The 14,819-nt window shown below is 39.6% G+C and overlaps 1 protein-coding gene across 3 annotated transcripts in view; it reads right to left on the bottom strand.

The window, feature by feature from the left end:
• LOC124483156 (spectrin beta chain, non-erythrocytic 1-like) overlaps positions 1–14,819 on the bottom strand; it is a 68,878-nt gene that overhangs the window by 14,791 nt on the left and 39,268 nt on the right. For 2 of the 3 annotated variants that reach the window (XM_047043444.1, XM_047043445.1), the window contains exons 3-14: positions 10,538–10,689; positions 8,547–8,720; positions 6,154–6,245; positions 4,457–4,537; positions 3,727–3,842; positions 3,498–3,610; positions 3,113–3,300; positions 2,870–2,987; positions 2,584–2,742; positions 1,915–2,217; positions 1,437–1,590; positions 330–1,200 (exon numbers count right to left, since the gene is read on the bottom strand). In XM_047043444.1, coding sequence (XP_046899400.1) covers positions 330–1,200; positions 1,437–1,590; positions 1,915–2,217; positions 2,584–2,742; positions 2,870–2,987; positions 3,113–3,300; positions 3,498–3,610; positions 3,727–3,842; positions 4,457–4,537; positions 6,154–6,245; positions 8,547–8,720; positions 10,538–10,689 — 2,521 coding nt within the window. Of the gene's footprint in view, positions 1–329; positions 1,201–1,436; positions 1,591–1,914; positions 2,218–2,583; positions 2,743–2,869; positions 2,988–3,112; positions 3,301–3,497; positions 3,611–3,726; positions 3,843–4,456; positions 4,538–6,153; positions 6,246–8,546; positions 8,721–9,886; positions 10,181–10,537; positions 10,690–14,819 lie in introns of those variants that run through there. The other variant, XM_047043446.1, reaches the window with a different exon arrangement.

Raw genomic sequence — 14,819 nt, 5'->3', positions numbered from 1 at the left:
TTTATTGCTTCATACATTGAAAAAGGACTCAAAGACAATAGGGAAACAAAAAAATATGACAATTTTTGTTTATGTTAAATAACGTTGAGTTAATCTTGTTCATCATCTTCATGTTCTATTTATGACAATACTGTTGTATGTACTACTGTACTTGTATGTAAATGGGGGTGTCAGGTAAAAAGGTACTTTTTACAAAATAGTATAATAGAATACAACACAGGAATATCAATCCGTATCATTATTAGATTATGCCAACAAAGCCCACTAAACAAAGGAAGATAAACATTAGGCTCCTGCACAAACTCAAAACAGATATTTGGACCACATACCTGTGCTGAATAACTTCTAGGTCTTCCAGTTTCTCTGGTATCTCCATAATATTGAGCCACTGCTCCTTCTCGTCAATCCAAACCTCACAGGCGTCTGCCTCACTAAACATCTTGTACAGGGCCAGTGCATCCTGCAGGGCCTGCTTTCTCAGCCGAGTCAGCTCAGCTACTTCCCTGTATCGCTCCTCAATGCCCGCCAATCGTCCCTTTACCTCCTCTGACTCTGCCTCGTCTTTAGGTAGGACGGCTGCTTGCTCATGGAGAGCATCGATGACAGGCCGGTAGCTGGCGACCTCGGCAGCCGCATCCTTGTGTTTCCTGACCAGTGCCTGGGTGGAGAACTCGTCATGCCCCACCTCGCAACTGGACACAATACGCAGGGCGTCCAAGGTCCAGGCGTCCACGTCGTCCGCGTCTGACTGGAACTGGTGCAGTGCCAGGGCCTCCTCCAGACGAGCCTTCCGCACTCCCGCGAGAGACTCCAGAGCCGCCCACTGCGCCTGCAAGTCGGCTATTCGCACACGGATCTTGATGGCGCCGAAGTGGCCCGAGGTCGCCATGGCTTCACCCTCGGCGATAGTGTGCTGGAGGTGCCCGCAACGGCCGCTCATCTCGTCCTCCAGGGTGCGATGCTGGCTCAGCAGACGCAAAGCGCCTGTCAGGTCCTTCCCACGCTCAAATGAAGATAGGATCTGCTCCTTTTCACGGATCCAGCCTTCCTCCTCCGCCATCTCCCAGAAGAACTTCCAGAGGCGGCGGGATTCTTCAAGGCGAGCCCGGCGTTCTGCGGCCAGCTGGCTCAGCTCCTGGTAGCAGAACTCCATATGAGCTACCCGGTCTCGGATCACCTGTGGGTCACAGGGCTTGTAGCCTGGAGAGGAGAAATATGGTCAGTTCACATAGTATCAACAACCTTACACTGTCTTGCACATGCCGTTTGCTTTACTGAGTCTACTTAGGTTTAGTTATGAGTTGATTGTCTCATTGCAATATGGACACAAGTTTTCTGACAATGCATTAAGCGTTCAACCTGCATCTTAAAATATATGGTACAATGAAAGCTGGCAAGTCTTAAATTTGTATAGAATGTAAAAAAATATTTCTTACTATCACCATCGATGGCAAACTTTTGAGCTGTAGCGTTGACATTTTTTACTCTGTCAGCCTGGATGGCAATATCAGCCTCCACCAGAGCATGCTTTTGAAGAAGGTCCTCCACTCCCAGCAAATGTTTCCCATAGTCCTGAGAGAGTAGAAGCATCTGGACGGAAATGACAGGTTCAGAACATCGTCAACACTGACAATCACATTCTCAAATGACGCTTTGTGATGCATTTCTTTGTGCATCTTGGTCTATCCCATTTAAAGTACTGGTAAGCACTATAAAGGGTGGTAGATCTCTGTCATACCTGTCTGAAGTTTCATTCGGTCTCTATCTAGAGGGCCATTTTTTCATCTATTCCTCATACTCCGTTTATCCGTTTCCCCCAATATGATATGAATGACATGAGATGTTACCTCCAGCCTCTGTCAAACCTTCACATTCCCATCTCTTAAAACTCCACCCACCACCCTCTCTCCCTACCTTCATCTCGTCCATCCAGTCCATGATGTGAAGCATCTCTTGGAAGACCCTCTGCAGGCCCAGGTTCATCTCCAGGCGCTGGCGTCTGGCCTTCAGCAGCTCCAGCAAGTACTCCCAAAGACGGATCACGTTGTCCTTCCTCGCCGTGATGCGCTTGATGTCGTGATAGTTCTCTGCCTCCAGCTCTCTGGCCACAGCCAGCACGGCCTGCACGCGCTCCTCGTACGCTGCAATGTCTGTCTCGATGGCTTCGTGTTTCTTGGTTGCGGCTTCCACGGCCTGCAGGTCAAAGCCAAAGTTGTCCTGAAAGACGAAGTGAGGTAGAAACCGTGGATCAGTGTACACTTAATCGATGACAACATGCCAATATGACAATATATTGGATCAGCATTCACTGTGACAAAATCGTTGATTTCTGCTGTGCATACATAAAAATGTGTTAACTTTTTCCTTAGTCCTTTCAATCATTTCAGTGTTTTGGGACAACTGAAATGCTATATCCTCTAAGGACATCAAATCTGAAACCAATTTACACAATTCTGAAAACAAAGATACTTGCAATAAAACAGTCTGCAACTGAAGGAAAATATGCCGTATATTGTTTGAACATGAATTAAATGTCAATCATTTCTTCCTCAGATGATTGTGTGTGTGTGTTTGTGTGTGTACCTGTGAAACAAGGCGTTGGTTCTCACTCAGCCAGGTCTCCCTCATGGCTGCCTTGCGGTCAAACCGTCGAGCCAGTTGCTCCAGTTTCTCCTGGCGAATCAGCTCTGTCCTCAGAGCCAACTCTCGCTCATGCTCTGCCTTTTCCAGTCGCTCCCAGGCCTGCAGATGATCCAGACATTAAACACATCACGTCACACATCAAACATATCTTAAACATCCACAGGACTCTGAAAAGAAACAGCATGCCACTTTCCCATTAGAAGGTTTTTAGAAAACTTGTCCTTACCTTATTAATATCAGAGATGAGTTTTCCCTCCCTTGGCATATATACTTTCTGGTTGTTGGCCCTCATTTTACTCTGGATGGTAAACAGAAGTACTTCCAGATTGCCTTTTTCAGTAAACCTAAAATATAACAGGTAATTTAGTTTCTTAGCTTCTAGAGATACTTTGATAACATTGCTATTAACCTTTTAACAATACTAATATAAATGAGGGCCTAATCCACCACTAGCTCTTAGGTTATTTACTTAGGGGGTTTCTCCACCGTGCGGTAGGTGTTGAAGGCCTGAAGCTGCTGCTGCACCCCCATTAAAGAGTTGGCAAACTTGCGGTTGTTAAGGATAAGGATGGTCTGTTCAATCCACTCCAGCAGATCAGAGGCAAGAGACTCATACTTCTCAATCATCTTCTCTGTCTCAATGGCATTGTCCAGCACCTAGTGACCAAAGCAGGCACAACAGTACAATATATTATTTTAAATAAGAGATTACCATTTTCTGAAACCTTAGTAAATCAACTTGAGCAAAGTAATAACTACCAAGCACTTTTTCATGAATACGAGTGTATCCAAAATGCAAGTGACACTAAGATTTACTAGGAACATTTGGAAACAGTCTTTAGTTCTTGAATTACCTTCCCAATACGCTTGCCCTCCACTTTTAGAGCCTTCATCTTTGAGAAGTAGTGGTAGTATGTCACCACGTAGGTGATGACTGACTTTTCATCAGGGTGGTCCACGCTTATATCTACAAAACAATTATTATTCATATAAACAAAAACAATTCCTGCCAACAAGGCCTGAGACTTTGGTGAACTGTTTGGTTATTGTTACTGCCTGAAATATAGTAATTTGTTTTCTCACCTTCTGGGTCCAGGAGCTTGGTTAGGCCTAGATGCTGTTCTGCCAGGTTGAAAGCGTTTTGTAGGTTATGATTGGCATTGGATTTCTTTAACTTGTCAAAGTCAATCAAGTCTGGCCTGCAAAGAAGATTCAAAAAAACATACCAATGCACAACAAGTCTTTGCTGGTATAACACAAAATCTGAGGTCATTATACATTTGTCAATTGTACATTTCTTGGAATGACTGAAAACATTAAAAACTAATTACACAAAGTAGAGCCTGACAGATGCTGGATTATTAATGCCAATATTAGGGAGTAGAAAAATTCCAATACTTACTTATCCAATACATTGAATATTCTTTATACATTATAATAACATATATGCCAGCTATAAATAAAAAAAAACACACAAATAAAACACAACTATATAACTCGAAGCAAGAAAATAAACGTAAAATGCTTACAATATCACAGCAACAAAATAATATTGGCGCATATCCGCCGATACCAATACAGAGTGTATCTGTGATAGCCCATAATGGCTGATAAGAAATTGGCCAACCTATAAATCGTTCTGGCACACAAAGTGTATATATTGTATTCTGGATTCCATCCTGATCCTGAAAGATTTATCAAAATACTGCTTTCCATTTGAATTTAAACACTCTAGTGCTTTTCAGAAATGATAACAAAAATGAAACCATAAACTAAAAGTCTTTCTAAAATAAAATAGGAAGTGTCTGAATACCTGTGCTTGTGAATGAGTGCGTTAAAAGCCATCCCATCTCTCCAACTGGTGGAGAAATTGCGAATGTTCACATTTTGATAGCTGTAAAGAGAAATGGTAAAGTTAAAAAATACATTTTGACTGAAAGGTTTTGTATACTTACGTGAAACTCAGAATCTATGAACAAAACAGTAATTAAATAGTTTATGAGCTAGTGACAGACAGTCCTGAAAGCAAATGTTTTGTAGCTCAATAATGGTGGAACATAATACTAAATTTGGGCCCCATCCGGCCCGCTTGAGGTAAATAAAAAATAAATAAATGTGTTGAACGGTAGTAAATATGTAGTCCTGAAAGACTACAGTGATTAGGCGAAATGAAATACGAAAGGTTGATACAGAATGTAGAGTTTTTAACAATACATGGACTTCTAAGTATCTGTTTACTGAGTTCAAAGTCAAAGCTGTGTTCTTAGTTTGTGGAGAACAGGTCGCTGTGTTGAAGATTACAATTTGAATCGGCAATAAGGGACTAAAGAAAACAACTAACACGGACATAATAGGAACTTGACTGATTTAGTGGGCACGGGCCACTGATGATTTGCTAGTTAAGCTGCAGACCCTGATCATCACCTGTCAGCTGTCCTTTGCATAACCATATCAAACATTCATCCAGATTTCGATGCACTTGTTCAAGCCCACTGGATTTCTCTCACAGAACAAAATGACCAGAAAAAAGGTATTGCTTTTTGTAAAACGTTGATCAATTGCATATCTTTAACATACTGCAAAAAAACTTTTCAGTGTTTGTGAAGATTAACTAGTTACAAATAAAATGAAACACTGATGTAATGATTTTACTCTTTATTACATCTATAGTCTTTTCCTATTTGACCTACACCAAAATGTTAAATATTTATATAAATATTTACAGAATATCCTTATTCCTCTGATAAGCAGTAGCAGCTTATCAAAATATATACTTTACAGCTTTTTCCAATGGGAGAAAATAAATAGTGAGCAGAATTAAGCTCAAATTATCGTTGATGCGGCCCTCCCACACATTTCTGGTTTCTCATGTGGCCCCTTGTAAAAATGAATTGCCCACGCCTGAGTTACAGAGCTGGGCCATGGAGCTAACCCATGGAGCTAGGATTTTGATGCTAGGGAGAGTGTGGCAAGCTGGTTTAGCCAAGGCCAAAGGGCAAGAAGGCCAAATTACAGGTGTTGGCCATCTGAAGGGCATGCGACAGCAAGGGGGGACCCGCTATAAGACTTTGAGCCCTGAAATGTTTGGTCTCAGTTCAGGGAAGCACTTTTAAACAGTAGCACTTTCTATTTTGAAATGTTTTATTTTGCTTAAAATGTTTAAGTTTGGCAGCTCAAAAAAGCACTTAAAAGATTTGTATTTTTATAAACAGTATAATTGTGCTTCAAATAAAAAAGGTATTTACCTACACCTTATTCTTGTTTAATTTCATTTACATAATATATATGAATATATATGGAGCGTGATAAATAAAATATGGTGCACCTAAATAAAAAAGTTAGGCGCACCAGTGCAACCAAGGCAACAAGTTAGTCTGGAGTCAACACACAGTGCTTAACTGGGTTTAAAGGTGAATGTATAAATGGTAGATACCATCATTATTCTACTGGACATTTCCATCCCCCCAAAAAATCCTGTCAGCTCCATTTTTTTCTTTGACAGTCACTTACCCAGCAGTTTTCATTTGACACCAGAGCAAAAGGGCATCTTTGGCCGATCTCTTCTCCTTGTTGTCCTCTGTTTCTACGCTGATATCTTGAATCTGTGACACAGACAAAACCACAGCAGCCACCAGTGAGCTTTCATAAACATCCTTAAATTCTTGTAATTAGTCAGTTGAGAAAATAACCACATTAACCACATAAATATTTTAATCAGAGAATACTGATAAATCGAATGCCTACAGGATACAACTTAGTACAAAAAATTGGTTGCATTTTATTATTACATCTGTCCAGACTTAAAGATTTGTGATGAATGAGGAATGATACACATGTAAATTACTGTATGTTTTGATGTTTAGATTGTAATATATAATGATTAGGTACTGTAGCAATGTCAGCCAGACCACACAGAGCCGACAACCTGTCACACCTGTAGAGTCTGATCCAACCACATCAGTCAAACCTAATCAGCTTTCTGGACACCCTCAGTGTGCTGACCAAACGCTCATGCAAATTAACCATAGAGTTGGAGGGGGACCTCCCCACTCTGCATGTGATGACTTCCTGCTAGCTTGCAAACTTCAAAGGGTCTGCTTGAGATGACACATGTCCAGCATGCATTTGTCGTCTCTGAACATACCTTACCAGAACTTTAAGAAAGTTTACCCCAAGAGAAGAAGGTGGAAAATTATGAGAGGAATATTTGTGTAATGTTTGCTAATTTGTTATAATGTTGTGTTTACTGTCATCTTGATTCTAGTAACTAGGCCTACTTATTCTTCCTGAAAGATAACCAAGTAATCCATGGTATCTACACAAAGCTGACATTATTAAACAATCATTCAATTCTATTTTGTAACTGTACAAAAATGTCCAGAACAATATTTGTACACTCTTATGAACCAGCCAGATACCATTTCAAACCTTTGGGAGTTGTGAAGGAAGGAAGGGGGAGTTGAGAACCCAGCTTCCCCCAATCAACTTCTGAGTTCAGAAACGGACTCCTCCTAAATCTGAACTGTATAAAAATCTAAGTTGACAATCGTCTCTGATTCCAGCAATACCAACGATGGCATGGTAAACGACATTAGGATTGGGGTTCCAAAGGGTCTCGCCAAGATTCTCCTGGGATTAACAGGATTAGTGATCGCAACAATTACCTGAACGACTCTGCAGATGTAGTCTACCCAAAATACAGTTTTAATTGCGACCTCACTGAAATCAAGCATACTCATACTATGTCTCATGATCCCTGCAGCGCAGCCGCGTTTTGACTTTGGATTTGCGAAGAGCCCTCAACTCATTGATCAACCCTGATCAAACTTAACTATGGCTAATGCTCTTTCCTCCCCGTAGCATTGGCGTGAGCTATGTTTATGATTTGTAAGGATGTAATCATTGACTGTACAATTGTTGTCTTTCTTTAAGTTAGACCATTTCATTCTGTTCATTGAAACCAATCTCTCATATCACATTCATAATCTTGATTCATAAACTTGTTAATAATATCCATTTAATAAATTATTAGTAAAATATATTTTGACGTGTGCGTTTTCACTGTTGTTATGATCTACTCTACTCTTAGAACAAATTAATTTCTTTAGAATACTGATTATTATTACATGTATAACCTAGGTTTCCTTGATCTCCTGAAAACGATATGAAGGTGGTGCCCCGATGATTCAACACTTGATTATAGATCAAGTATATCTATTCTTAAACGACCACACCCCGCTACAGTACTGACTAAGACTAACATACAATGTTCAATTATGACATTTCTGGTCAATCTGAAATGCAATACTTGGCAGCCAAACTCAGTGAGGTTAAAGAGTTTTTTATTTGATGTGTCCTATAGGGATGAGTGTTGATGCAGTTGTTTGTCTGTATGTATTTGTTGTCACATCATGTCTGTATGTATCTGTTGTCATGTTGATTTTAGCACTCTGTATAGCACATTGGTCAACAAAAGTTGTGTTTAGTTGTGCTTTATAAATAAAGATTGATTGATTGAATCTAGGAGATTTTGGCAACAGATTTCCTTATTTATCAAGAAACTTATCACATCAACAGTACATCAAGACAGGACATTGTATCCAATATGCCAAGTCCCCCTCAACCGTTGCCCTTAGTCTTCAAGGTATTGTAGCGATTTCTACTTTCAATCGTTAGATCTTTTATGTACATTTATCTCCAATTAATTAATGTTGATGAGAGTTAAAATCATTTTAAATTAAAACCCAACATACCAAGTTACTAGGAAAAACTTTATGAATATGGTCTTTCATGCAAGTTTTTGGTCTTTTTTTCTGGTTCTCTAAAAGTATGTTATAATAAAAGGCGCTTGAAACAGTTATGGATTGTCTTACAGTTAAGTGAGTGTGTTCAATCCTATGTACCTGGAACCTGAGGATGATGGTCCAGATGAGCCCCAGGGTGAGGCGATGGTTGCCGTCCACAATGTCGTGGGAGCCCATATTCTCCAGGTGGACTCTCTGCTCCTTGAGGAACTGCAGGGCCTTGTCCACGTTCTCCAGGCAGTGGATGCGCATGCGCCCCTTGGTGGGCTTGGGCTTGAGAGAGAAGAAAGATATTTACTTCTTAAGATATACACAAATGTATATTACAGCCTCCTTACATGGTTGATGAATGATGGCCTTGATAGTCCAATTAAAACATTTCAGAATGGCCTTGGTATGGTATGTTATGGATGACATGATTTGATTAAATTGATATGTAAAAAAAAGAACTGTATCAGTAACTGTGTCTGTATATATCATTCACATTCCATACAATGTACTATGTTAAGGGGTTACCTTTCATTTATCACAAAGAGTTTCAAAGATAAATACAACCAAAGTAAGTGAGCAAATTAAAGTACACTTTCATGTTGTGGGAATGGAGTTATTCATGACATCATATATTATTTATTTTTTTACTCTCTAAACTGTTTCCTTAATAAATGACAATGGGTATAGAAAGGACAGTTATGAGCATTACACTTATTTGCAAGTTCTGCTCTGGTGTACGCAGTTTGAATTAATTGATAACAGGTTTGTGCTCAGTCCATGTCACTGTCAGTTTGTTATGAACAGTGTCTCCCTATCACCATTTCATGCTGTTGGAAGTGAATGAATAACTTGCAGCTGTGTGGCCTGTGGTGTGTGAGTGGAGACTTTGCACTGAGGTGTGGTTTTACAGCAGGGGGAAAGGGTGATGCTGGCTACAGCTGTCAGTCCTATGACCAGATCCCACAGCCATGTTATAAAACTTCTCTTTTGGATTTATATCATTATGAAAAAGGCTGTACTCTAAAAGTAGTAAAAAGAGTATGTGTGTGTGTTTGTGTGTGTGTGTGTGTGTGTGTGTGTGTGTGTGTGTGTGCATGCCTGTGGCCATAGTACTAAGGATTTAAAAGTATTTTTTGGGGCACTTGATTGAGAACATCAATATTTGTTAGGATATTGGTAAAGCATGATTACAGCACAACTGTACCAGGGTGTAATACCTCAATTTAACTGGAATGATCCTTAACATCTTTAAGTCGATTTAAATGTACTGTACTGACCAAAAATCCCAATAGATGAAACTAGGGTCCACTGGGGGATATACTAGACACATTAGAATGTTCATGAATAGTACACTCAATTCTCATGTTTCTCACAATTTCCTGGAAACCTAATCTGGTAGAGGACTTTGCATCAACCTGGCAAATTGCTGTGCAGAAACTCAAACTCACATTACACACTGAAGGTGTGTCAGAAGGAATTCATGCAAAAGAGGAGTTTCTTTCCTAAGAGGAAGAAGAATGAGGGCACACTGTACAGGAAAATACAGCCAAGCAGAATACAACACTGACAAACACTCGTTTCAAGGTCCACACAACAATGACCTCATAGTCAAATACTTGAGTGTCCTTGGGGAAACGGGCCTATGAGTTCTGTGTTGGGTATTTGAATATATAGAGAGAGATATCTTATCAGGAGCCTTGTCCATGATAGTGGACTGATGGCACAGCTCTTCATGACAGGTTGCCCTGAAACAGAAAAGGCAGTACCTAAAAACAGCAAAAAGCTGACTTAACTGTTGCCACTACCACATGAACCAATAGTTTTTGAATACTGCGTAATAGATATATATGATAATTAGGTATTTTCTATTTATACAGCCTCAAATTAGGCCTTGTGCAAATACAGGTAAAACAGATGCTATGATTTGAATGCACATACATTTTTATTTTTCATGACATTTTGAAAGTAAAACTGTTAGGGATCATGCTCATCTAAGTGATCAATACTGAACCCAAGTCTGTGCTATACTCACCAGTCTCTTCAGAGATCCCCTCTGACCACGTGTGTGTGTTTGTGTGTGCATGTGCATGTGCACCTACCAGCCTCTCGCCGGAGAGCACTTCCAGTAGTTTGATGAGCATGCGTCCATCCCTCAGGTCCATGTACAGGTCCGTGATGCGGCAGGACACCCTGGACAGGTGGGAGTTGACCCATTTGGTGAAGGTCTTCTTTTGCACTGCCTCACGCTCATCTGCAAGCAAACAAAATACAATTTTACATTTTAAAATGTTGTTTGATATCATCTTTGTTAAAAACTTTTTTCAACGAGAGACAAATCAATGTGCCGATATCAGTAAATAATTGTTGATGAATAGGTATTGATCACATGAATACATTAACCAACATAATAAAAAAACAACAGTTTTACGTAAATCTGAGTTATTGCAAATATACCCATTACTCCCCATTAGTAGGCCCACATTTGGCATCAAACTTTGATACCCTACCTTCTTGGCTGCTCTCACACTTGTCCAAAGTTTAAAAAATCTAAGTGGGGGCAAGGGCTATCCTGTTTACATTCAGCCACATGGTGAAGTGCATATCCCACCCTCTGGCTTGGAGTTCACTTCCATGAACACATGATGGGTTTATTTATAATCCTCCCCAATTTTCCTGTTATTGCATTCCTTATCCAGACAAAGACGCAAGCATTGGATTCAATTGTTCTTCGCTTCGCTCTTGTAGAATGACCTTGGTGGCCGCACGCAGACTTTTCTACGCCTAGGAGTGTAAGGGTGCCCTTCCAAGGCTTTTCACATGGACTTTTAGTTAACAGTGGTTTGTTTGACAAGACTGAAGAGCCATCAGCAATTTAAAATAATAAAAAAGTTGACCTCAGTCTTTTTCTCTCACACACACACCCAATTAAACAAAATGACAAAAATAAATGTAATTCTGATCATGTAAAGACAGATTAGTCACTCTCAGAAACGGCTGTTTCTACTGATCTGCTTGTCTAGTAATCTCAGTAATGATATACATCTTTTTACTGTGGACAGTCATGTTTGAAGAATTGAAGAGTGAATACTGTAGTGTCAAATTTGAAACCCTACATTAACAATTTGAATATTGTGAGAATAAACAATGAACATCACAGATGCGCATACACAATTATATACCACACGTACACACATACAGTGCCCTCCAAAAGTATTGGAACAGTGAGGCCAATTCCTTTATTTTTGCTGTAGACTGAAAACATTTGGGCTTGACATCAAACGATGAATGTGAAACCAGAGATCAACGTTTCAGCTTTTATTTCCAGGTATTTACATCAGGATCTGATGCACAAATTAGAAAATATCACCTTTTTGTTCGAACCCACCCATTTGTCACGTGAGCAAAAGTATTGGAACATGTGACTGACACGTGTGTTTTGTTGCCCAGGTGTGTCCTATTACATACATTATTCAATCAATAAATACCACTGAATGTCTACACTCAGGTTCAGATTGGGTAAGATAGGTTTTGTCTATGCAGACTGTATTCAGAGGTGAAAACAACATGAAAACCAGAGCGCTGTCTTTGGGTGAAAAACAAGCAATTGTGAGTCTTAGAGAAGATGGAAAATCAATCAGAGCCATTGCAGAAACATTGGCCATAGCCAGTACAACCATTTGGAATGTCCTGAAGAAGAAGAAAACTACTGGTGTACTAAGTAACAGACGTCGAACAGGTAGACCAAGGAAAACATCAGCAGTTGATGACAGAAACATTGTGAGAGCTGTAAAGAAAGACCCTAAAACAACTGTTGAGTGAGATCAGCAACAACCTCCAGATGGCAGGAGTGAAGGTATCACTATCTACTGTTCGCAGAAGACTTCATGAACAAAAGTACAAGGGCTACACCAGAAGATGCAAACCACTCATTAGCAAGAAGAATAGGAAGGCCAGGCTGGAAATTGCCAAAAAGTACAGAGATGAACCTCAAAAATTCTGGGACAAAGTTTTATGGACTGATGAGACAAAGATTAACTTTTACCAAAGTGATGGAAAGGCTAAAGTTTGGAGAAAGAAAGGAACTGCTCATGATCCCAAACACACAAGCTCATCTGTGAAACACGGTGGAGGTAATGTCATGGCTTGGGCTTGCATGGCTTCTTCTGGGACGGGCTCATTAATCTTCATTGAGGATGTAACACATGATGGCAGCAGCAAAATGACCTCGGAAGTCTACAGAAACATTTTGTCTGCCAATTTAAGGAAAGATGCAACCAAACTGATTGGCAGAGCCTTCATCATGCAGCAAGATAACGACCCAAAACACACTGCCAAAACAACAAAGGAGTTCATCAGGGGCAAGAAATGGAAGGTATTAGACTGGCCAAGTCAATCTCCAGACTTAAACCCTATAGAGCATGCATTTTACCTGCTTAAGAGGAGACTGAAGGGAGGAACCCCACAAAACAAACAACAACTGAAAGAGGCTGCAGTGAAAGCCTGGGAAAGCATCAAAAAGGAAGAATGCAAAAGTTTGGTGACGTCAATGGGTCACAGACTTGCTGCAGTTATTGAAAGCAAAGGATTTGCAACTAAATATTAAGTCTTATTCACTTAAATATGTTTTAAGTATATCTGTTCCAATACTTTTGCTCACATGACAAATGGGTGGATTCAAACAAAATGTGATATTTTCTTAGTTGTGCATCAGATCCTGATGTAAATACCTGGAAATAAAAGCTGAAACGTTGATCTCTGGTCTCACGTTCATTATTTGATGTCAAGCCCAAATGTTTTCAGTCTACAGCAAAAATAAAGGAATTCGCCTCACTGTTCCAATACTTTTGGAGGGCACTGTAAATGCACACAGACAACCATCTTTACAACCACAAACAACTGTGCTGTCAATCAGCTCATCCACCCTTTGGTAATTTGTTGCCATTAGATGGTATGGTAAAATTGGAATCACCCCAAAAAAAAAATCTTACCAAACTATGATTGCCAGTCTAGCCCCTTAAATGCCCTAAACAATGTGTTTAAACACAAATCCCACTAACAATCAATGCTAACAATCTTTTTCCTGCTTCATATCCTCTTCCTAGCTCCAGATCCTGCATCCTGCCTTTGACTTCAGTAGGTGAAGGGACTATGAACAGACATCTAATCTGTCAATACATTCCTGTGGATTTATAGCAACATGGTAACATAAAGATGAACAGAGCAACATAGCGTTAGATTGCTTTTCAGAGTCCCCTTTAGGATTTGAGGAGAGAAGAGGAGGAGTGGAGAACTCGAAGCAACAATAGAAACAGTGTTTCTGTCTTCCACAACTTTCCAGCTAACTGAATCTTGGGAAGGATTGAGGAATGTTGCATAAAGCTAGCATTTGGCCTTACTATAAAGCACAGACATCCTTGAGAACATTGTAGGATTGATAAAAGTGTGGTGTGTACTGTATAAAGCAACTGGCTACAAGCCTCAAACAATTAACAGAATATGAGCAAGTGTTAAAAGCTTTTCACAGCTGAGGTGACACAAAACAAATCCCGCAAGGAGTCTACAAAAGTTGAGGAGGAGAGAAAAATATAACAACCAAGATTGTTCATGGTAGTGTTTTTTGAGAAATGAGAAAGTCATCTCAATGCCATTTCTGGCAGGTCAATTCTAGGACCCTTAGGCCGTTTAGTAAGTTAAATGCAATCAATACTAATTAATATATTTTTGGGGGAGGGAGGTATTGGGTAAAAAGTATTAAAAAAAATATATTGTCATTATTAGTAAAGGCATGTCTCCCAAGTGAAAATTATTGTGAAATGCAAATTATTGTGGAAATGAATTTTTTTTTTTAACTGCATGATAATATCGCTGTTAACACTGAATGTCCCTTCCAAGGCTTTTAAACAGTTTCCATTTACACAGTGTTCACTTAAATGCTACAATATAGTGCAAAGTGACTTTGACACTTAAAATATTTGGAGCTTCCATTGTAATTTTACCAGAGGTAATTATTGGCTTTGATACAAACTACAGGAGGTCTCTCTCTTAAATAAAAGAACAGGGCCACTTTTAAATTATTTCTTGAAATAAAAAATATTCACTGGTAATTACCTCATGTAGATACAGTATTTCAGGGTTAAATGTCTAGGATATTATTTTATTTCAGTACCATTCACATTCGATGACCTTGACCCACTAACCGCAGTCCTTTGCCTTTAGTTTCAGGAACAAAGAGACTAATATGGGACTTGAGTATACCATAATGACAGTCAGACTAGCAACTATTGATTTAATGATCGTCCTTGTAGCTCTGTAACACCATCTACTATCGAGTGAGCATATTTCCTGGGTTGGGTGAACACTGATCTCAATATCAATACAATT

Source organism: Hypomesus transpacificus, chromosome 21 (genome assembly GCF_021917145.1).
Source record: "Hypomesus transpacificus isolate Combined female chromosome 21, fHypTra1, whole genome shotgun sequence".
Lineage (NCBI taxonomy): Eukaryota > Metazoa > Chordata > Actinopteri > Osmeriformes > Osmeridae > Hypomesus > Hypomesus transpacificus.
Note: the sequence above shows the minus strand (reverse complement) of the source record. Positions and strands in the feature narration are given on the sequence as shown.